The following is a 24,413-nucleotide window of genomic DNA, read 5'->3' on the forward strand; positions in this document are numbered from 1 at the left end:
TTGTTAACATTAGTCTTGCTGCAGCAACAAGTTTTTTTTCAAATCAGGCTCTCACCATATGATTGAGATGAATGAGAGACATCCAGTCCCTCTGTCAATCTCAGTATGCACACGCCGTACTGCAGGTCAAATGCATCACTGAAATACATGGACAGCTTTATTGCAGAATATTATAATCAGTGCTAATATAATGGAAAAAATAAAAGTACACACACAAACACACAGGATGAGGTTTATTAATCCCCACTGTACTCACTGTAGTATTCCTATGTAGTTGTGTGCAGCCTGAGGTGTTTCACTGCAGCAGTCTTTCTTGAAACCCATCAGTAAAACATTTGGCTTAATACGACCCAAACCTGCCCCCTGGTGGATAGTTAACAAGAGGGCACGAAGAAGAGATGAGTTCCGCCTGTCTCACAAAGTTCATATCCCTCAGGTTCACTTTGAGACATCTGGCCTCACATAACCTAACATTGACAACCCTGAATAACTGATCTCACTTGGCTGGCACCTGATACCAACTGGCACGGTTAAATCTGGCTTTAATCCAATTGCGAATGTGTGCTCACGAGGGAAGCCATTGCCACATGTTAAGTAACTGGTTTGGGACAGTTGCTGTTGCACATTTCTTTTCTTAATTTATTTAATTCTACGATAATGAGTAATCACCTAAGATTACATTTTTAACTGTCTTGATATTTGACTGTTTCCAGTAGATTGTCATGCAAAGCAGTCTCTCTACAATGCTGTATTCTGTTCTCATTGTCACTTTAATGTGAAAGCAGCATTTTGTGCATTCTAAACCCTTTTGGGAGTTGTTTTTATGACTGCTGAGGAGGTAATTATTTTATATGTTTTGGTACATACATGTTTTTGGTTTTAGGTACAACGCATGATGGTTAGATCACTTTTGTAGAGAGGAAACAGACAGATGGAGACAAGACAACTTTCTTAAGCATCACTTAACAGTTATTCACACTCCTGTACTGTACTACCTAATGAGTTAAACATACCAAGGATATATTTTGGTAATGTGGATCAACTAACAACCGCGATCACGGTAAACTGTCCTATGTCGGGGATTATCAACCCAGGGTTTCTGTGAGCACGATCACATAAAACAAACACCACATACAAAAGTTTGTGTTTGCAGCTTATGACCAATCGCAAACATGGACAAGTCTGCACATATGTTGGGTATGTGACAACAAACTGCATTACGTTGCACAACCCTGTGTTGGACAATAGCAATAAACAAACCATGTAACCTTGTAATTCTGACCTGTAGCAGCATGTTAACTCCTGATCGTAGCTCTCTAGCTACCACACCTCTGTAGAATGACCTGACCTTCCGTTGGTTCAACCAGGAAACATGACTTTCGCTGCTCGCCTTTTCCACTACTGATGCGGACGGACCATCCTGACAAATACAGGGTCAAATGTGTAATGATTTCAACTCCTAAAATGCTGTGACAACTGATACATGGCAGTTAATGTAATAGTACTTAATGAAAAATGTACACTTCCCTAGGTGATGTGTATATCTGTGCATGTTTAGTTGGACTGACTCACAGTGACTATATTGCCACAAATCATGAGACTAAGATCCTTTGTGAAACAGGTGACGAGATCCACCAGAGCTGGACGACTACTGGGAGGACCTGTTAGCACCAAACACTGGGGTCTGAAAGGTAAAGATGTTGAACAGTTTAGAGCAGAGCTCCCAGAGACACATCTACACTTTTGTTAATCCAATAAATGACATTGTTTCTTAGAGCCATTCATTATTTTTACTTTATTATGGAGTTTATGCTAAGCTAAAATTACTGTCTGCTGTTTGTAGCTTCATATTTAACTGATTTAAAGTGATCATAGAAGTTATTATGGATCTTCTCAGCTAACTTCCGACAGCAAAGCAATTAAGTGTTTTTCCAAGAAACATTTATATTCCTTGTAATAAGACCACAATCTCCACCGACTGCAGTAAAATATCCTTATATTGTAGGTTTTATGAATACAATGAAATTGATAGTTCTATTTGACAGACAGGACTATTTTCTTTAACACCAAATATTGAGCTATCAAACCCAAATTACAAATACAATAACACAACAAAACCAGCATTCCTGTTCAAAATGTAGACAACAGATGACAAACAATATGAGGGGTGTTTTGACACTGACCTGTAGTTCTTGACATGGTCCTCCACGTGGTTGAGACCGACACACTGGCTGAGAGCGATGTTGTAGGAGCTTGCCTGCACTGAGGAGCCCCAGTTTACAGCTAAGCACAGAGAAGAGCAGTATAGTTGGAGAATGGAGTAGAAGATGACATCTGTTTAGTTTCTGACATCACACTGTTTGAGGTTTGTATAAATGTAGGCTTTGTGTTTGTGAGTTTACCAGGCTTCTTGTAGAGTGTGTATCCCAAAAGGAAGAAGACAACGCCAAAGGCAATGAGGGCTGCCCACCAAGTCAGCAAGAACATGATAACAACACAAATCACAGAGCCCAGCAACGACAGCCACTTACTGTAGAACCTGAAGGACGGACGCCAACCTGTAGGTACACACACATACACATCTCATGTCTACACATTCTCTCGACCAACCAGGAATGCCTAATTTATACTTCTGCAGAAAATTAGAGATGGCTTGCGATGCTCCAAAGACCTCTTGAAAATGCTTTCATGTTTTTTTATGTACCCTCCTAAACCTTTAATGTTATTGTTTCTGTATAAATGTAATATACGAGGCTGAACACGTCACCTTTATTAATTCTATGCACAGGAGCACCTCATCCAATTTCTCTATAAACCTTTTTCAGCCACATTGTGTGAGTTGTGTTGGGACAAACCTATATGGAACTATTGAATCAAAACTATAAAGACCACAGAATAAATAAATAACAAACTACATGCTATACGCAATCCACCACAGTAGTATGCAGAGGCGTGTGCATATGCGTATGGCTGCAGAAAAATAAATCAAGCATGAGTTTTTTTACCTGGTGAGTTGGTGATTGAGGCATGGAAGCAGCTGAAGTTGATAAGAGAGTATGAGCAGAGGAAGAAGTTGGAGATGATGGGAGCGATGGTGTTCAATTCAGCTGGTGGGAAAAATCAACGGAATTTAGAAAAATCCCTAAAGTGAAACCCAATTTTGCAATGGCAGTTTAATGTATCTACATTAGATCTCTATACAATAGTTTTCATTGTTAGTAGCGGAGTCCTTCATTCCCACACCGAATTTAAACAATGCAGCATGACTGTACATACTATCTTCTAGTTTTACTATTCATTATCTTGACACTTTTAGAGCTGTTATTGCAAACCCAATATTTCTTACTGCTTGAGGGCTGCCCACCAAGTGCCCTATTGTCGAAACCCAATTTATTTATTTATTTTATATAGCAGTCAAAAGAAATGCGGTGTATGTCACCAATGTTTTTGCCAAAAGACTTAATATGGGGACTTTTTTCAGCCGATCATTTAAAAAATGTGTTGCAAGGTAGAAGAAGCAGCAACAGCAATCTGTTAGATAAAGAGCTGTACACTTTCATCTCATACAAGATGCAGTTTTCTCATTTTAACTTCCAGTTTACACATTTTCCAGTTCACATTCTCAATTCAGAACATTCACATCTACAATAAGACTTAGTTGGGACAAATCCTCCTGGGTTAAGAGGTTCTCTTCAAAGCCTCACCAATGAGAATGAAGCAGGCAGCGATGATGTATGTTAGTAGGTAGCCTCTGAGCGGTTCGTCATTCTTGCCATAACCTTTCCCAAAGATGCCGATGAGAGGGTAAAGTTTGTCCCGACACAGACACTACCAGAAAAATCATATTTCTAGGTCACAGCATAATAAATGAAAGCTTGTATTTAAACATGCGCAGGAATATGGAAAAGGCTACACTGACATATGAAAAGAAATAATTCACAAAATGATTTCATCAAGTGTATTTGTGTGTGTAAGTACTTGTTTTTCTATTCTTCTAACCACTCAAAGCACTTTAACACTACATACCTTGAACACTACAAGTGTCTTGCCAAAGGACACATTGACATGGACTAGTGGAGCCTGGGATTGACCACTGAGCCACAGTCACCCTCAAAATAAAGTGTGTGAGTGTATGTGTGTGTGTGTGTGTGTGTGTGTTAGTGTACCTGGAAGACTTTGGGAGCAGACACCAGACAGGCCAAAGCGGAAGAGAGTGTCGCTCCAAATATACCAGCAGTGATGAGAGGGGCAAAAGCTGACACCAGACTCATCGACTAGAAACAGAAATGTACTTCTTTACTTATTGGTCTCAAATTTCTCACCAGAAGACAAAGGTGATCTACTGTTTTTGTCAGTGTAATCATCATATATGTTTTAGCTTCTTCTTGCATGGAAAGAAAAGTAAAATAAATGTCTTAGAACTGACAGCAGACAAGAATGCTTCCGATTTTTGCAACCACAAAAGTAGGGTAAATGTTTGCTTGTTTGAAATTCTAAAGGACTTCATCAGCCAGATAACATGTAAAGAGTTGGCTTGTGCTTTGCATAATTGTGATTCAGACTGAAAACAATGTGGGTAATTATAGATAAACCATATCTAACATGGCTTGACATTGACAACAGAATAAAGCCACATTTATGCATACTGTGAGTGGGCTTGTGCTGACCTGATAGTAGTTACTGATGCCATAAGTGCATGTGTTATTGATACACTCAGAAAAGTCCCATCCATATTGACAAGCTAAACCAACACAATCCTGGACAGTTGAGGACGGTAACAGGGTGTCATTTAACAGGCCCGACGCATCCCGCAACACACAAGCTCCTGGAAGGAAATAAACACACATGGACACAAGCATGCATGAAAATAAATGCATACGGCGTACACAAGATGATTTAACCTCAAATCTAAAAATAAATAAATAAGTGTTGTAAATCCTAGTATTTCTTGCATATTGTCAGTAATTAGTGGTACTTGTTAATAGTAGAAATAAAATCAATGTACAATACATTTCCACATTCTATTTAAATTATCCGCAAATTTCATGTTAATAGTTACCACTATTTCTTGATCTCGATAGAAACGTCGTGAAGTGAAGGAAAGATGTGAAGGAGAATTCACAGGGAGTTAGGAAAACACAACTGCAGAGTATAAAGAATCCGACTCCTCTTTCCCTAAACTGCTTAGGTAGGATGCAACGGCAGCTGTGACTGATGTAGGTCTGCCATGGTGAAACTACAACCAAGAAGGACTACAAAAAGCGCAACTAAAACATGACTCCATTTCATTGTAGCATGTCATGCAGGTTATAGAAACAGCTCGTTCTGTGCTTCCCTCTTTATGTGAGAAACCGGAAGTCCTTCCTTCCTGCTTAACAATCAATACTGTTTCAGTTGAAACTGACAATTCACTCATGCAAAATCAATGAAACTATTAACATAAATATTTTCTTTGAACAATAATGTAGATTCAAGCGTTCTATATTGAGCTTTTTAAAAGTTTAATAATTTATAGTGCTTTTTGTTATTGAGAATTAGAATTTGTGCAGTGACAGTTTGCTATATTTTACTGTTCATTTGATTTAGTATTCTTATTTCTATTTTTTACTATTTGTTACATGTTCAAAGTAAAGAAATACAGATGATATTAAACAAAATGGCTGTCACTGTCTGTTCATATTCATCTACATGAACCCCATTCTTTATGACTTTATACAAATAATTGTTAAACCTGTGCATTATAGGCATATTGTTTGTTTTCATGGACCGAAGAATGGTGCATCCCTAAATTGTGGCCTAGGCATTATGTTTTTTTCCTTTAGTAAAGTATGGTCTATGCTAAAGGAGCTAAGAAAGAAAGCATGCGATCACTTGACTATTACAATTATGTCACTGATGAAAACCCTATTTCCATGTCTAGGGATTTTACAAATAAGGCCAACTCGTTTTTAGATGCTTTAGAAACAGGAGGAGGAAATATTTGAGTAAATATTTTGCAGCTAAATGGAATAGTTTACAGGATATTCAATCTTCGTTTCTTCATAATACATTTAATATTTGACTTGCTTGTTTACAGGACTTTACACAGGCAATAAGTAGTGTAGTTTTGGTGGTTACACTTTTGATTCTCAATTGTTCATGTTGGTTGTCCGTCTTCAGTCATTTTGTATAAAGCAACAATTGAGTAAAAAAGCCTTTGTGCATGCCATGTGCAAAGGATCACCTTACAGTGCCATAAACAGAGCATTAGTTTAGTAGGCAGCCACTACTGAAAGTGAGAGAAGAAAAAGCAAGAGATTTTGAGAGCATTGTTTTGTCTCGATTCAAGAGTGTATGTTTTGCTGGTTTTGCAGGTTTAGCCAGGTAGGAATAAGCACTTAATTAACATTAGTCAGTCGGTTAATAGGTAACATTCCTCTAGTTGTTAACTAGATGTGATTGTAAGATGTTCTTGTGTTTGGTCATGATGCAGAATGTTGCAGTTATTTCATAGACTCTAAATCTTCTACAGCTTTTGATAAGAAGACAATAACTAAGAGGAAACAATTGACATAGAGTTAGTCATTATTGCAAAACCACATCAACACAGTGATTCAAAGTCCAACTCAATATCTAGCTAAAAGGCAGTCTAACATACAGTTGGGATATACAGTACCAATGGTTGCAGAGATGATAAGGTAAGAAATGGTGGTCCAGAATATTGCCATTAATGTTCCTCTGGGGATTGCCACTGTTGGATTCTAGGAAAAAGAGGACATAAGACAAAAACATAGTGCTTCTTAACAATTAACTTAACCCCAGAGTTTTGGCGGACGTGTTTCTACATTAGACAATATGCCTATCCCAAGACAAACATCACATTCACACCCATTGGAAATTTAGAGTCCTCAATTAACCTAAGCTGCATGTCTTTGGACTGTGGGAAGAAGCCAGAGAACCTAGAGAAAAACCCAGCAGACAACATGGAAACTCTACACAAAATCTAACCCAGGCCTCTCTTGCTGTGATGGGCAGTGTCAACAACTACACTGCCATGCCGCCCCAATACTTTACCATAGTATTACTTTGTACTACATATTTTTGAATTTAATCATTATCGTATAGTCTTTATTGTATATGTAGATCATATCACAAAACATATTATGATAATAAATCAGGAACAATTAAACAATAAAAGTCTTCTCAATATGGATTATTACAAAAGGCAAAAAAAAAAAAATCACATTTAAAACACTATACACATTTATTAATGTACAGCAGTCATCAATCCCTCTGCCAATACATTTAACTTATTATAACCTCCTATCCTTTCAATAGTGACAGCCTACAATTCAAAACATGCATTACTGGACTGATTATTGTGTGAAGTTTCCTGTTTTATGTTCTAAATGGAAAATGTTACTTTTTGTTAGTGTTAGTTTGTATTGTATCTCCTCAGAATATGGTGGTTTATGTGGGGTTTAAGTGTAGATTCTATCACGTTCGTTGACATAGTTGCTGTCAATTTTAAAACAGTTTTCCTCTTTGCTGCGGTCAGTTGACATTTCAGTACGAACCGATGTGACCCTCCACATAATTCATCTCCAGTCTCCACCATATCCAGTGCTGCTCCTCATCCCATCATCTGATCTTCAGCAAATCCCTTGACCACCACCAGTGTCTAGAATCTGCGGCGAATATTCCTGATCTAACCACAAATTCACTAACTCTTTTGATATACGTCATCACGGCAGGGTTTAATCTCCAAAGACTGTTTACTATTCATTTTATCATGTACGTTGAATACATTATTGTTCCTCTCTAACTTCAAATAGTAATCTGTAATGTAACCTTTTATATTTCCAAAGTACCCCTCCCAACACTGATTATAACATACTGAAATATCTCTCTATGTATGTATGTCTGTATGTATTTAGGAATTGGTAGTATTTTTAACAACATTTTGTTATAGCTCTATAAGAGCTTCAGTGCTTGAAGCTCTTATATACGGACTCTCCAGACCTCTTTGGACAAATGGTAATGGCCCTGTTTGTCTTCCAACCACTCAAAGTGTTTTTACACTACTTGTCATCATTGACACACTGATGGCAGGGGCTAAGAGCCCACCTGCTCATCAGGACTAGCTAACCATTCATACACCATAGGCACAGTTACGGGAGCAAATGGGGGCTAAGTGTCTTGCCCAAGGACACATCGACATGGCAGAGCTGTGGATCGAACTGCTGATCCTCTGATTGAAGGACAACCCTGCTCACTACTAAGCCACAGTCGCCCGAGTATAAGAGGATGTCGATTAGAAAAGTATACATCAAAACCATTTGAGCTAAAGCCGCCCACCAAAGCACTTTTGGAGAATTCCAAGGGTGACCGTGGAAGGTTGCCAACATTTATTACATTACATGTCATTTAGCTGACGCTTTTATCTAAAGCAACTTACAATCATGTTACATTCATACACAGTAGACACAGCTAGAGGGAACAATGCAGGGTTAAGTGTCTTGCTCAAGGACACATCGACTAGGGAGGCGACTGAACCACCAACCCCCCGATTGAAAGACAGACCTGCTAACCACTGACCCACAGTTGCCCCCGTCAACATCATCAAGGCCTGCTAGCAAAACTCTTTCCACTTCTGCAAGGCAGGTAAAGCACTGGATACAATTGAGCAAAGGCTGCCTACAATTGTTCAAGAACTATCTATTAAACTGTCCATTTCAACAGAATAAAAAATACACTACTTTGCCCTAAGTTGGACGGCAATATTAGATAGAAATGGGAAAAGGGAGGGGAAATCACGATTTTTAAAGTTGTTGGATGAAATTGAATCATCTTCCTGCACCCTTCACGTGCTTCCCAACCACCATCACCACCACACTGGCGACAGTATAACTTCCAGCAAATTTTCAGTACTTCCTGTCAGTTACTCATCTGCTCTGAATAGACGCATAAAATGAAGATTTGGGTCGCCTTACTGGAAGATAAACGACTCAAGCAACGATTAGGCTGTGCGAGTTGTCCTTTGCGTGTTGCCCTTTTGATGTACATTGATGTATTTTGCCATGTAAGGAGTTATTTTCTGTTTTTATGATGCCCCCATCTTATTTCTAAATGAATTATATGACTGTACACACACACAAAAATATTTTAAATGCAGTGTCATATCTGGTTTACATTTAGCATCTTTACGAGTAATGTGTTTTTGGTTGACCATCATATAACTTGAAAAAAGGAAGGTCCAGTCCCAGCTCTGACACCAAGTGATTAAAAATACCGTGTGTTTGACTTGTGGTATTGATCGGGTGAACCCCTAATCTTGCCCTTTGTTTTTAGATCCGAAGCTGTAGTTGCAAAATAATGTCCGCAGAAAGATTTGCTGCTCAATGCTTTGAAATTCACAAACAAGGCATAAGATCAAGTCAGTGCTGTTTAGACGCCAGTGGGACATTGAGGTGATATTTGCGGTCTAGACATGGGGTAGGACGCAATTGAAGTTGCTTTCATCCTCTTTCTGTAGTGTGTAGAAAGTGTAGCATTCCATCACTGCACAGCACAAACCTGTTCTCTTTTTTCTGTAGACTTGAATTTTTGCAAAAAATGTCAAAAGGGTCTATGTTATAGTAACATTTAGTAGGACTTAACTCTGTAAGTTACTGTTCATGATAGCCATTACTCTTGACCTCACTGTTCACTTGATTTATGAACTCAGTTCTAAACATGAGTTTATGCGGATTGCGGCTCAATCAAGGGGCCGCGGCCCCCCATGTTTAAGAATCTGCTCTAGGGTATTGCAACCTCGTAATTAGGTAGGGTTAGGTACTGTAGACACCCAGTTGTTCAGTCTGGGTGTTGTCCATGCTTTCCTCTTACAGCTTTTATTCTTTCATAGTGGGATTTAAGATACTTGTAACCTTTTTGGTTGCCTAAAAATGATGTCTTATTCAGATTTCTCTTGTACTTAGTTCCAGTCTGTTGTGTCGCTGTTGGTCGGCAAACTAATGATGACTATGTCTAATTCTTATATGAAAACTGCCTTCATATACATAACCTCCAGATTAATCAAAAGCTAAATTATATTGTAATAGCCAGGTTTCAACCAGTTGAGGTCAGTCACTATCAGTCAGACTTTAAGATATATAATATGTAAGAATATACTGTATATGTAGAATTCAAATACGTTGCACTAAAATCTTAAGATGTTGACTTGAATCCATCAACAACATTAGTAGATAACCATATACATTGGTTTTCAGCTGAAACAGTGGTTGTGTGTATACATCTGTATGTCTTGCGACCAAGCTGACCTAGCCATGACTGAAGCGTCATGTTCCAATACAGCCCCCATCCTGGTCACTCCCTATATAACTCTATGTTACTTCTTCTTTTGAGTGCTCACTTCTACAGAAAACTTGAGACTCTGTATAACTGGGCCTCTTCTTGCAAGAATACGTTTCATAGATAAGTTCTGTTTTACAATATATTCGTCATTTCAGCTTAAAAAGACTCGACAGCGGGTAAGATACATTTGTCACCACAATGTTTATACACACCACTGACAACAGTCTACGGTGTTTTCTAAGTTCAGGATTTTTCAAGAAAATAAACAAATTGAGAGAAAGAAACAAATTAATATACCTTTAGATCTCCTGAGATGTTAGCTCCTGCCAGAATGCCCGTGGCAGAGGGGAAGAAAATGGAGAACATGCCAAAGAAACTGCCCTCTGGTCCCCGCCAGCCAGGTACAAAATTGGTAGCAAAGATATCAGCTGTTGAAATTAAAATAGTTAATTTATCAAACTGCTCTGAAAGGGAGAGACTAAAATATTGGTTATCCTTGATTTGTGTATAAACCACCACACACATATCAAATTGCTCTACATTGAAAGAGGAAACTTTGCACTGGCCTTCAAGAATATGATACTCTGAGCAAGGACTGAACAGTCACCTTTGTAGCCAAACAAACCCTTGGCTTGTTTCTGTGGTGAAGCAGGAGTGATCGTTCCAACAACGTAACTGGCAAATGACACCATGATGACCAGGAAGAACAAAACCTGTGCCTGTGGAGGGCAGAATATATACGGTGAACATGTTGGTGCAGACAGAAATGTACATACAAGAACAAGCTAATGTATCTCAACAGATTAACACATAACCTTGTTTTTATCACACTAGCGAGGATGAACATGCTTAGTACCAAGCATGCTTGAAATAAACGCAATGATGCGTCTATCCTCCTCGTACGTGGTTCAACTAAGTGGACCAAATGTCCTATTAGCCCGATGATTGAAATCAGGTTCTCGGTTTCTCAAAGGCTGATCCGCGCTCAAACAATCTCGTTAATTCGAACCAGACTTCAGTAATCATGTTAATTGCGCGTGCCCGTCTGACTTCAAAAGGGGAAAGCATCGATCACCGAATCCATGATTTTCTAAATAAACTCAAAAGGAAGAGCCTCTTTTTTCTCTGCTGACGAGCAGGAGATGATCATGAACGCATATGAGGAATTCCAGACCATAATCATGGCAACATCCAACACTGCCACCGCTGCGAAGGCTAGACAAGAAGCATGGCAACATATCAGACAAGTTAAATGTGTAATGCTGCGTTCACACGAATATTCGCAGCGCTTTACTTGCGTGAGTTTACTCGCCTGACTATTTGTGGTTTATTCATATTTCGCTGGAGAGGGGGCATGGCTTATCTCCGTAGTTTGTCTCCGTGGAAACAGTTATTTCCGCCATGCCCCACGAAAGAAATAACCACTATTTCGGCTTTATACTTGTTGTGGAAATCCCACAAACGTCGGAACATCAAACGCCCTCGTGTTTGGGTTCATAACATCATATATATATATATATATATATATATATATATATATATATATATATATATATATATATATATATATATATATATATATATATATATATATATATATATATATATATATATATATATATATATATATATATATATATATCACCCGTAGGCTCACAATTCGATTATATTTCTTTAAATGTGCCTGCTGAAATGTATCATCCAATGAGATCTAAAATAATTTCAACTCTTTCAGAATAAGTAGATAAAAACAAGCCCAAAGAGTATCTAATTGATACAAATTAGATACTTATGAGGATATATGTACTGTATGCGCTTATGTATCATGTACTATGTATATATACACGTGTATGTGGAGATGACCATATAGAACTAGGAGTTTGAATATGCAAATCTGTGTATGGGCTGATCAGTATGTATGTATTATCCATAATCAGAAATTCAATCAATTGAAGCAGTGAAAATAAATTGTGTGTGATTCTCTCTATTATTCTCATGAGTCCACCTTAATCATGTTCTACAATATTCTGGAGTTGTAGACGGAGCCCGGCCATTTGGCTACATGAGTATTGTACAGTCCATGGGTATTGTACAGTCCATGGGTATTGTACACTACATGGGTATACAGTACATGATTAGCCTACACCATGACCCCTATTGTCAAAGACATATGATTGTTTTTATAGCAATGTAATGTGAGGAAAATTATGTCATAAGCACCTGCACATTAATGCTGTGAAAGCCTTTTCGATTGACAAAATCTGCCTTGTTTGGGCAATTTGATGGCTTGAGAAGGTCTGTAAATAAATGATTCCTTGTGGGAAGAATGGATAGCACTCGTATAGGAAGTCATCATGACGTGATAACGGATCTTGGCGATCTCGAAGAACTCTCTTCCTATAAAACGATAATCTAACTAATATCACTCCTTCATCAATGGGATCTCTGAGGAAGGGAGCTGCAAGCTTATCCAGCTAACTTAAGTTAGCCTGCACTGGAGCAGGTTCAAATTTTTGGATGTGTTGCTATGGTGATTTTGCCAAACTTGCTTTGTGGAACCGAAAAGCCTGACTTAAAATTATCCAGCTAAATACGTTAGCCAGGTATGAGGAATAGGGCCCAGGTATTTATGCTAACTTAAGTCTCGACTGCTGGCTCCAGCTTTATAAAGGTATAAGTGGTATTGATCTCATCTGATTCTCTGCAATAGAAGCATTCCTCATAAATAATTCATTCTTCACCTTCTGCAACGAGAAAAGATTCAGGACATCAGATAAGTCTTCTTATGTACATTTCTAAAATCCCAACAATGTGTTATTGCTCTACAGCAAACCTCACTGTAACTCCACTTCATGTTTCTGACCATTTCTTCATCTCTTACTCTCTCCCACTCTTTGGAACTGACAACCCTCCCACAACGGACTCTGCACCTGTCCGTCGCAACATCCGTACCCTCTCACCCTCCTCTCTGGCCTCCTCTGTTCTGTCAGCCCTCCCCTCAACCGATTCCTTCGCACTTATGCAGCCTAACTTCGCCACTGACACTCTTCTCTCTACGCTGTCGTCCTCTCTTGATTCTCTCTGTCCTCTTACGACTCGAAAGGTCCGCAAGTCCTCTCCGGCTCCGTGGCTGTCCGAACCGGTGCGCGCCGAGAGAGCCACAATGCGAGCAGCGGAAAGGAAATGGCGAAAATCCAAACACGCCAGTGACCTGCTTGCCTATCAATCTCTTCTCTCCTCCTTCTCTGCGTCCATCACTGCAGCCAAAAGTTTGTTCTATCAATCCAGAATCAAATCCTCTTTATCTAACCCTAAAAAGCTCTTCTCAATTTTTTCCAACCTCCTTGACCCCCCTGTTCCCCCCCCTCCCTCCACCCTTCTACCAAGCCACTTTGTTGACTACTTTACAAAAAAGATAGACGACATACGCTCTTCATTTACTAATCCATCTTCCTCAACTACACCTCCAGTAACTTCACCTTCTTCCCCCTTGTTTTCCTCTTTTATCCCCCTGTCTCCCAATCAAGTTCTTACCTTAGTAACCTCTGCCCGCCCAACCACCTGCCCCCTTGACCCCATCCCTTCTCACCTTCTCCAGTCCATTGCTCCGGACCTTCTTCCCTTTCTCACCCATCTCATTAATACCTCCCTCTCAACCGGCTGTTTCCCCAACTCTCTGAAGGAGGCAAGAGTCAACCCTCTCCTGAAGAAACCCACTCTCGACCCATCTGAAGTCAACAACTACAGACCTGTCTCTCTCCTTCCCTTCCTCTCCAAAACTCTAGAGCGAGCTATCTTTAACCAAGTCTCCTCCTTTCTTCACTGTAACAACCTTCTAGACCCCCACCAGTCTGGATTCAAGACAGGCCACTCAACAGAGACTGCCCTCCTTGCTGTCTCTGAGCAGCTTCACACTGCTAGAGCAGCCTCTCTCTCCTCTGTCCTCATCCTTCTAGACCTTTCCGCTGCCTTTGACACAGTGAACCAATAGATCCTCTTGTCCTCCCTCCAGGACCTGGGTATCTCAGGCACCGCGCTCTCACTCTTCTCATCCTATCTCACCGACCGCTCTTACCGGGTAACCTGGAGAGGATCTGTGTCTGAGCCTTGTCCTCTGACTACCGGGGTCCCTCAAGGTTCAGTCCTTGGTCCTCTTCTCTTCTCTCTGTACACCAACTCTCTTGGCTCTGTCATTCGCTCGCATGGCTTCACCTACCACAGCTATGCTGACGACACCCAACTGATCCTCTCATTTCCCCAATCTGAAGCACGGGTAGCAGCACAAATCTCTGCCTGTCTGACCGACATCTCTCAGTGGATGTCCGCACACCACCTGAAAATTAACCCGGACAAGACTGAACTTCTCCTCCTTCCAGGAAAAGGCTCTCCCACCCACAACCTATCTATTAACTTCAACAACTCAGTGCTGGTTCCGACTCCGACTGCCAGGAACCTCGGAGTGACGCTCGACAGCCAACTCTCCCTGACTGCCAACATTGCCGCAATAACACGCTCCTGTAGGTACATGCTGTACAACATCAGGAGAATCCGACCCCTTCTCACTCAGAAGGCGGCACAGGTTCTGGTCCAGGCTCTGGTCATCTCACGGCTGGACTATTGCAACTCCCTCTTGGCAGGTCTTCCTGCTAATGCCATTCGACCTCTACAGCTCATCCAGAATGCAGCTGCTCGACTGGTCTTCAACCGACCGAAATTTACCCACACTACTCCGCTCCTCCGCGACCTTCACTGGTTACCAGTGGCCGCCCGCATCCGCTTCAAAACATTGGTACTTGCATACCGTGCTGCGAATAGATCGGGTCCGGTCTACATCCAGGACATGATCAAACCGTACACCCCAGCCCGTTCACTTCGCTCGGCTTCTGCCAATCTGCTTGTAGCTCCTTCATTTCGAGCTAAATCACGACTGTTTGCTGTGCTGGCTCCTCATTGGTGGAACGAGCTCCCCATTGACATCAGGACAGCAGAAAGTCTCTACATCTTCCGGCGCAAACTAAAAACACATCTCTTTCGACTATACCTTGAATAGGTAGCATTTAAATGCCGTAGTAGCACTTAAATGTCCCTTACCGATAGCAATTCAGTAGCACTTAAATGGCACTTACGGATAGTACTTTGTAGTTTGACTTTATTGAAGAAATTGTACTTGCTTGATTCTTGTTGTTCTGAGTTTGGACTCACGGTTTAATGCACTTATTGTAAGTCGCTTTGGATAAAAGCGTCAGCTAAATGACATGTAATGTAATGTAATGTAATGTTATTAATCACCATGGCAGTTCACAATGGTCTTGTATATTTGTTTGAGCTAACCTTTGACTCCCATGCCATGCCAGCCAATGAGATGCCTAGTAGACATGTGACTGTAATAATGCCAATGATGCGGATGTCATTGATTCGGTCCACCATGACAGCTCCATTTTCCTAATAAAGAAAATGTTAGTAGGTTTCAGAGAAGTTTCAGGTGTGTTTAAAGAGAAAGAACATTTTGATTACTGTACAATTGTACAGTATTGTTGCATTGTAAAAGTTGCTCCACGTCCATGTTAACACAATTCAATTCAGTTTATTTTGTATCGCCCAAAAATCACAAATTAGCCTCAGAGGGCTTTATAATCTGTACACATATGACATCCCTGACCTTTGACCTCACATCGGATCAGGAAAAACTCCCAAAAAATAGAAAAAAACCTTTCACAGGTAAAAAAGGGAAGAACCCTTCAGGAGAGCAACAGAGAGGATCCCTCTCCCCGGATGGACAGAAGCAATAGATGTCATGTGTACAGATGAACAGAATTACAACTCATTTATTGAACATGACATAAATGTATGAAAAATTAGTAGTAGGCATGGACCATGATCCAGATTTCCACAATCCATGAAACAGAAGGAGAAAGAGAGTGTGTGTGTGTGGGGGGGGGGGGGGGGGGCATCAGCAGGGGCTCACACATCCTACTTACATACATGAGGTCTGTAACAGTCTCAGCAAAGCCCACAGTGTGCATGGCCACAGCTACAGCATTGGCAAAAGCAAAGATAAGACCAATGGACCCACCCAGCTCTGGACCGAGGCTACGACTGATCAGAAAGTAAGTCCCACCTGAAGAAAAAAGTGGGCATAGCAGGCAACATGTACTGTGGGAAGCGTGTTTATCATGCAAGGAATCATTACCATTGAACATTTCCGATACAGCCCACATTTAGTTTTTCTCAGAAAAATCCTTATTTATAACTTTTGTATTTTTTTGTAATCATATTATTGTGTCACAAGTGTTGTTGTGTCACACATGAATCACTGATGAAACAGACCTCCTTTGACCTTGCCATTGGTAGAGATGGCTGAGGTTGAGAGACCAGTGATCCCAGTTATACAGGAGGATAGCAGGATAATCACCCAGGTCAGACCTGATATGAAAACACACAGAGAAAGAGAAAAAGGAGAACAGTGAGCCAGATTGACGCTCTAATAGTATTTAAGTATCGAAGAAATAGTTGGGTGAAATTTGCATCTACAATTGACCAAGCACTTAAAAAGGTTTTGTTTGACTTACCTATACCAGCTTGAGCAGTGATCCAAGGCAACCTCAAGTACAAGATCACCCCCCAAATGTTTAACATGCAACGGATCTACAAACAGACAATTACAGACAGAAGTTAAAAAAGACACAAGTTCTGGTTAAACCAAGACAGCATTTGAAGTGCAACACCAACAGGGTTTTCTTTACAGGAAACTACTCTTTCTAGCCTGAATATCATTAGTGTTTTGGGCGCTTTTTTGAAGTGAGAGAAAAAAAAGATATAGAAAGAATAGAATTTAGACACTCCCAAATGTCAACCTAACAAAAAAGATAATACGGTTCTCCAGCCTGAGCTCTAATGCTGTGTTCATTTTTTCGCCAGTTGAAATATTTCAACTTTGAATATTCGCAACGCGTTTGGTGCAAACGCAGCATAATACACTATGATTGTAGTGTAGCCTATTTTATGTGGGTTTTTTTTAAATGCCGTAAGGAAATGAACAGGTGAGTCTAAGTATAATATTCCACAAAAAAGTATATCAATTCGTAAATATTCGGCACAGCATTTGGTATAGAGAAAATAATAAATGTGTATGTTTTTATCACCTCAAAAGCTTAAAGTCATTTAAAGGGTTACAATTCTGAAATGAATAAATATTTGATAGTTCTGATCAGAACTAAGATTGGAAAAAAATTAGTATAAAATAATATTAGTATTTTTTTTTTTCGAACTTTTATTAGAACATGTCACTTGACAGTTGTATGTCATACAACACTACATACGATTACAACCACCATACAAAAAAAAAAAAACAACAAAAAACAATATGTAATACAAGTGTATAATTTTGACCAATAGATTGTGAACTGTCTAAGTTCAAGATCTCACTTATCTCCCTCTTTACTTCCTCCCAGAACTTCTGCAATTTAGGGCAATCCCAGAAAATGTGAGAAAAGTCTCCTATTAGGCCAATTATTTGTACATTTAACAGTGACAAACTGTATTTTTTATAAACAGAATTTGTAAAAATTACGGGGTTGGCTGTTGTATATATTACGGTGTATTACTGTAATAAGTCCAATTGTTTGTACATTTAACAGTGACAAACTATATTTTTTACAAATAATGAATACGAAAATTACATTGTTGGCTTTTAAAATGACATGTAATGTAAATTCATCTTCCAGTATATTTACGTTATGAGCCCAGTAAATCATACATTTAACAGTGACAAAGTGTATTTTTTACAAACAGAATTTGTAAAAATTACGGTGTTGGCTGTTGTATGTATTACGGTGTATTACTGTAATAAGTCTAATTGTTTGTACATTTAACAGTGACAAACTATTTTTTACAAATAATGAATGCGAAAATTACAGTGTTGGCTTTTAAATTCATCTTCCAGTATATTTACATTATGAGCCCAGTAAATCATACATTTAACAGTGAAAAAATGTTTGTTTTACAAATATAATTTGTAAAAATTACGGTGTTGGCTGTTATATATATTACGGTGTATTACTGTAATAAGTCCAATTATTTGTACATTTTAACAGTGACAAACTGTATTTTTTACAAACAGAATTTGTAAAAATTACGGTGTTGGCTGTTATATATATTACGGTGTATTACTGTAATAAGTCCAATTATTTGTACATTTTAACAGTGACAAACTGTATTTTTTACAAACAGAATTTGTAAAAATTACGGTGTTGGCTGTTATATATATTACGGTGTATTACTGTAATAAGTCAAATTATTTGTACATTTAACAGTGACAAACTGTATTTTTTACGAACAGAATTTGTAAAAATTACGGTGTTGGCTGTTATATATATATTACGGTGTATTACTGTAATAAGTCCAATTATTTGTACATTTAACAGTGACAAACTGTATTTTTTACAAACAGAATTTGTAAAAATTACGGTGTTGGCTGTTATATATATATTACGGTGTATTACTGTAATAAGTCCAATTGTTTGTACATTTAACAGTGACAAACTATATTTTTTACAAATAATGAATACGAAAATTACATTGTTGGCTTTTAAAATGACATGTAATGTAAATTCATCTTCCAGTATATTTACGTTATGAGCCCAGTAAATCATACATTTAACAGTGACAAAGTGTATTTTTTACAAACAGAATTTGTAAAAATTACGGTGTTGGCTGTTGTATGTATTACGGTGTATTACTGTAATAAGTCTAATTGTTTGTACATTTAACAGTGACAAACTATTTTTTACAAATAATGAATGCGAAAATTACAGTGTTGGCTTTTAAATTCATCTTCCAGTATATTTACATTATGAGCCCAGTAAATCATACATTTAACAGTGAAAAAATGTTTGTTTTACAAATATAATTTGTAAAAATTACGGTGTTGGCTGTTATATATATTACGGTGTATTACTGTAATAAGTCCAATTATTTGTACATTTTAACAGTGACAAACTGTATTTTTTACAAACAGAATTTGTAAAAATTACGGTGTTGGCTGTTATATATATTACGGTGTATTACTGTAATAAGTCCAATTATTTGTACATTTTAACAGTGACAAACTGTATTTTTTACAAACAGAATTTGTAAAAATTACGGTGTTGGCTGTTATATATATTACGGTGTATTACTGTAATAAGTCAAATTATTTGTACATTTAACAGTGACAAACTGTATTTTTTACGAACAGAATTTGTAAAAATTACGGTGTTGGCTGTTATATATATATTACGGTGTATTACTGTAATAAGTCCAATTATTTGTACATTTAACAGTGACAAACTGTATTTTTTACAAACAGAATTTGTAAAAATTACGGTGTTGGCTGTTATATATATATATATATTACGGTGTATTACTGTAATAAGTCCAATTGTTTGTACATTTAACAGTGACAAACTATATTTTTTACAAATAATGAATGCAAAAATTACAGTGTTGGCTTCTAAATTTATCTTCCAGTATATTTATGTTATGAGCCCAGTGAATCATACATTTAACAGTGACAAAATGTATGTTTTACAAATATAATTTGTAAAAATTACGGTGTTGGCTGTTATATATATTACGGTGTATTACTGTAATAAGTCCAATTGTTTGTACATTTAACAGTGACACTGTATTTTTTACAAACAGAATTTGTAAAAAATTACGGGGTTGGCTGTTGTATATATTACGGTGTATTACTGTAATAAGTCCAATTGTTAGTACATTTAACAGTGACAAACTGTATTTTTTACAAATAATAAATGTGAAAATTAAAGGGCTGGCTGTTATATTAATAATACGTTATAATTCAGTTGTCAGGACAGTAGTCCGCACAGTGACAGAATGTATTTAAAACAAGTTATGAATGTAAAAATTACGGTATTGATTGTTGTTCATTTTTACAAACAGAATTTGTAAAAATTACGGTGTTGGCTGTTATATATATTACGGTGTATTACTGTAATAAGTCCAATTATTTGTACATTTAACAGTGACAAACTGTATTTTTTACAAACAGAATTTGTAAAAATTATGGTGTTGGCTGTTATATATATATATTACGGTGTATTACTGTAATAAGTCCAATTATTTGTACATTTTAACAGTGACAAACTGTATTTTTTACAAACAGAATTTGTAAAAATTACGGGGTTGGCTGTTATATATATTACGGTGTATTACTGTAATAAGTCAAATTATTTGTACATTTAACAGTGACAAACTGTATTTTTTACGAACAGAATTTGTAAAAATTACGGTGTTGGCTGTTATATATATATTACGGTGTATTACTGTAATAAGTCCAATTATTTGTACATTTAACAGTGACAAACTGTATTTTTTACAAACAGAATTTGTAAAAATTACGGTGTTGGCTGTTATATATATATTACGGTGTATTACTGTAATAAGTCCAATTATTTGTACATTTAACAGTGACAAAATGTATTTTTTACAAACAGAATTTGTAAAAATTACGGGGTTGGCTGTTATATATATATTACGGTGTATTACTGTAATAAGTCCAATTATTTGTACATTTAAGTGACAAACTGTATTTTTTACAAACAGAATTTGTAAAAATTACGGTGTTGGCTGTTATATATATATATATATATTACGGTGTATTACTGTAATAAGTCCAATTGTTTGTACATTTAACAGTGACAAACTGTATTTTTTACAAACAGAATTTGTAAAAATTACGGGGTTGGCTGTTGTATATATTACGGTGTATTACTGTAATAAGTCCAATTGTTAGTACATTTAACAGTGACAAACTGTATTTTTTACAAATAATAAATGTGAAAATTACAGGGCTGGCTGTTATATTCATAATACGTTATAATTCAGTTGTCAGGACAGTAGTCCGCACAGTGACAGAATGTATTTAAAACAAGTTATGAATGTAAAAATTACGGTATTGATTGTTGTTCATATTACGGTGTATTTCCGTTATTAGTGCACTGTTTAGTACAATTAACAGTAAAAAAAATTATTTTTTACAAGAAATACATGCTTACATTACGGTTTGGGCTGATATATATACTTACGGTGTTTCAATGTGGTAGATACGGAATATTACCTTTTTTGAATTAACGGTCTATTACTGTTGGGATTTAACGGTTTTTCATTGTAAAATATACAGACTTTTTTTACAGTGTGAGCACAAATGTCATTCTCTCAGTCCTGCAGAAAAGACCGTAGATCAGTGTCCCTCAGAGAAGCGGCTCCTCCTCCTCTCCTCCCGTTCTCCTGCCTTTGCCATATCGCCCTTGAAAGCTCCCGTTCCATCTTCTCTCTCTCACTCACTTGCACCACTATGCTTAACTCCCCAAGTGTCGGCAGGGCCCCTACCAGCGTTGGTCAGTGATGTTACTTCAAAATACAATTGTCTGTCTTTGAATTCATTGTTGGGTCTCTTTTACACCCAGTGGACACAATTATCATTGGAAACTGCACATTTTTATAAAAAGCCAATTATATCGAATACATAAAGTCAATTAGGTTGTATAGGTTTCTTGGTCATCTTCTTTTGGCACCAAGTCATTCTTGGTGTGTAGTGAGTAGTATATACTGTATGGTCCTAATTTGATATGCAGTATGGAAAAAGCACATTACATCAGCAGTTAGTTCAGCCCATCCAAGTTTTGGACCAGTTATTGATCAAAGTGTTCTTTGAGTTGGCTAAAAATGCTTTGGGAGACACTAGCTAAGTGACATTTGAGTGGAGTGTGATTACTTTACAAAGACACCGTGGTTTTTCTAGCATAAAAGTTCAAGAACGTTTTCACAATTATTGTTTCTTAACTTGAGATCAAAATGTGATTCTTCTTTTTACAGGATCAGGAAATTGTTGCACACACTTTTTTACATTGATCTAACCTGTGGTGTGTATCTATATTTTAGGGGTGACTGTGGCTCAGTGGTGAGCAGGGTCATCCTTCAATGACAATATTTAATCGTAAATGTTTCATAAATAGTATTACTGCATTTTTTTTTCATGTCAAAGGACATTCAGCTGATGAAACTTAATTCACATCTCAAACACAAGCCAGGTTTCAATTCAAATGCAGTGCACATTTTAACAGAAAATCTGCACATACACATAACTGCAGAAATCCAACAAATCCCACACGAGTCTAACCCTGCCTACCATGACTCCCTGTACCCAGCCAAAGCGAGTAGGTTCAGGTGGTGGCTCCTTTTGTTCTTCCTCGTCTTCCTCTGAGCTGTCGTCTTCTCCTCTCATGTGTTCAGCTATTGTCTCCTCATATAAGGGAGGTCTGGAATCAACCTAGTCAAATAAATGTTTATCTTTATCGGCCAAAATCACCAATCACACATTTACAATTAACATCTTTTATCTTAGACCCACATTCAGATAACACCAAAAATTGATGAAATACTTTCCTTGTGAATTAAGCACTATTCTGCATTGAGAAGTTGTTGATAATCAACACTCGAGGTAATAGACATTGTCCCAGAAATCAAGAATGACACAAATGAGTTCAACATATGGAATTATCTATTTTAAAAGGTAATTTTTGAAACTAAACACAAGGACTCATGGGTTGCACACTATCGGCTGAGCTAAAGTTCATCCCAAATTCGAGTTAATATTTAATGAAGTTTTTTCTTTTAAGAAAATTGCCTGTTGCTATTGCAGACAATCAAAGAATATAAAGTATATAAAACTGGTTGTCCAAACTTAAAATGCTAACACACAAACAAAACAGCAGGACTGGGAACACCTTTCCTGACTTTGTCTCACACTAGATTTCTGAATTAAAAACGTTTCAAAATAATTTTAAGTAGGCAGTTCTAGTAGCAAGATTCTGATTTACAATATAAACTTGGGCTAAAAGCACCTTTGTTCATAGTAATGTAGCTAGTATTGTCAGGTCAAGGAGAGATCAAACCTAATTAAATTAGATGCTAAAATTGTGAACCAAACCTGCATTTCTTTTATTATTATTAATTTTGGTCATTTGAGATTTGCAGAGAAAGACTCCTCACCTCAGAGTTGCCATGCAGCTGGTACAGAGATGGCCTGCAGCGCCTCTGTCGGCCAAACACCTCTGTGTTGGCGTAGAAGTCATAGTGTGGCGTGGCGTCCAGAGTCTCATAGCCAGTTAGAGCATCAGATCCAAGGGATGCTACACTGCTCCCATAGCAGTGATAGTAACCAGACTCATCAAACACTCCAGGTGTTGTCTTCACATTGACTGATTGAAGAGGAAGTCTGGGTCTGTATGCAGCCAAATGAATACTGTCACTAGTTTCTGGTAACTCCATTCAGAATGGCAGATTTGTGTTTCCTGTATTTAAGTGACAGCTAAGTTTTGTGTTAAATCTTTTCTTCAACAGCTGTCGAGGTGAGGCCATTCGGTTATTTAAGCTGTATGAAGGAGGCTTTATTGCGAGTGGTGGTTTTATACTGTGTTTGACCTTTACCATGAAGGAAGAGCCCGGGGCTATGTCAGAAGACTGGTTCACTAAACAGTCAAACAATACTCATTACAGGAACTATTAAGCATGGCATGGAACATTCCACATATCAGGATCAACCAAAACATTATTCTGGACTGAGCTGGCCCATGCAGGAAATAAACTGTATTTTTAAAATGTTGTCTGACAATTACAACATTTTCCTTTTCCAGAAGCTTCAGAATGAACAGATTTGAGAAAAGAAGAATCTTTCCACACATCTCATCTTAATATTATGTTAGGCTTGTGTCTTTGTTATTGCATATATCTCTTATTAATTTAAGATTAGTTTGCATGAAGTTGCATTTTATTTCTCATTATATAATTGGAGATCATTAAGCACACAAACCAACCTATGAAATCACTTTCATTTAGACAATATAATTGCATCAATGTATGCTTGTTAAGAAAAAAAGTTTTAATGTCATAATAATAATAATTTATATTTCCTCCCTAAAACAAGACCAATATACATTCAATAGAAAATTATAAAATTAAGTTGTTATGGGAAACTATCACACAAAAAACATTGCCATAATGTAAGAAGGATCTAG

General features: G+C 37.6%; 1 protein-coding gene across 1 annotated transcript; it reads right to left on the minus strand.

Annotated features, from left to right (window-relative positions):
• Positions 1–23,667, minus strand: slc12a3 (solute carrier family 12 member 3). Its single transcript, XM_034535740.1, has 19 exons — positions 23,389–23,667; positions 22,526–22,666; positions 16,905–16,980; positions 16,663–16,758; positions 16,314–16,453; positions 15,667–15,777; positions 10,943–11,054; positions 10,633–10,763; positions 6,656–6,740; positions 4,668–4,825; positions 4,167–4,274; positions 3,705–3,828; positions 3,006–3,107; positions 2,403–2,558; positions 2,184–2,283; positions 1,573–1,684; positions 1,283–1,420; positions 257–363; positions 1–138 (listed from the first exon to the last, which is right to left on the minus strand). Exons 1-19 carry the CDS (start codon positions 23,665–23,667, stop codon positions 39–41), a joined length of 2,376 nt encoding a protein of 791 aa, XP_034391631.1. The 3' UTR covers positions 1–38.
• Positions 23,668–24,413: the final 746 nt, after the last annotated feature.

Source organism: Cyclopterus lumpus, chromosome 6, assembly GCF_009769545.1.
Source record: "Cyclopterus lumpus isolate fCycLum1 chromosome 6, fCycLum1.pri, whole genome shotgun sequence".
In the NCBI taxonomy this organism is placed as follows: domain Eukaryota; kingdom Metazoa; phylum Chordata; class Actinopteri; order Perciformes; family Cyclopteridae; genus Cyclopterus; species Cyclopterus lumpus.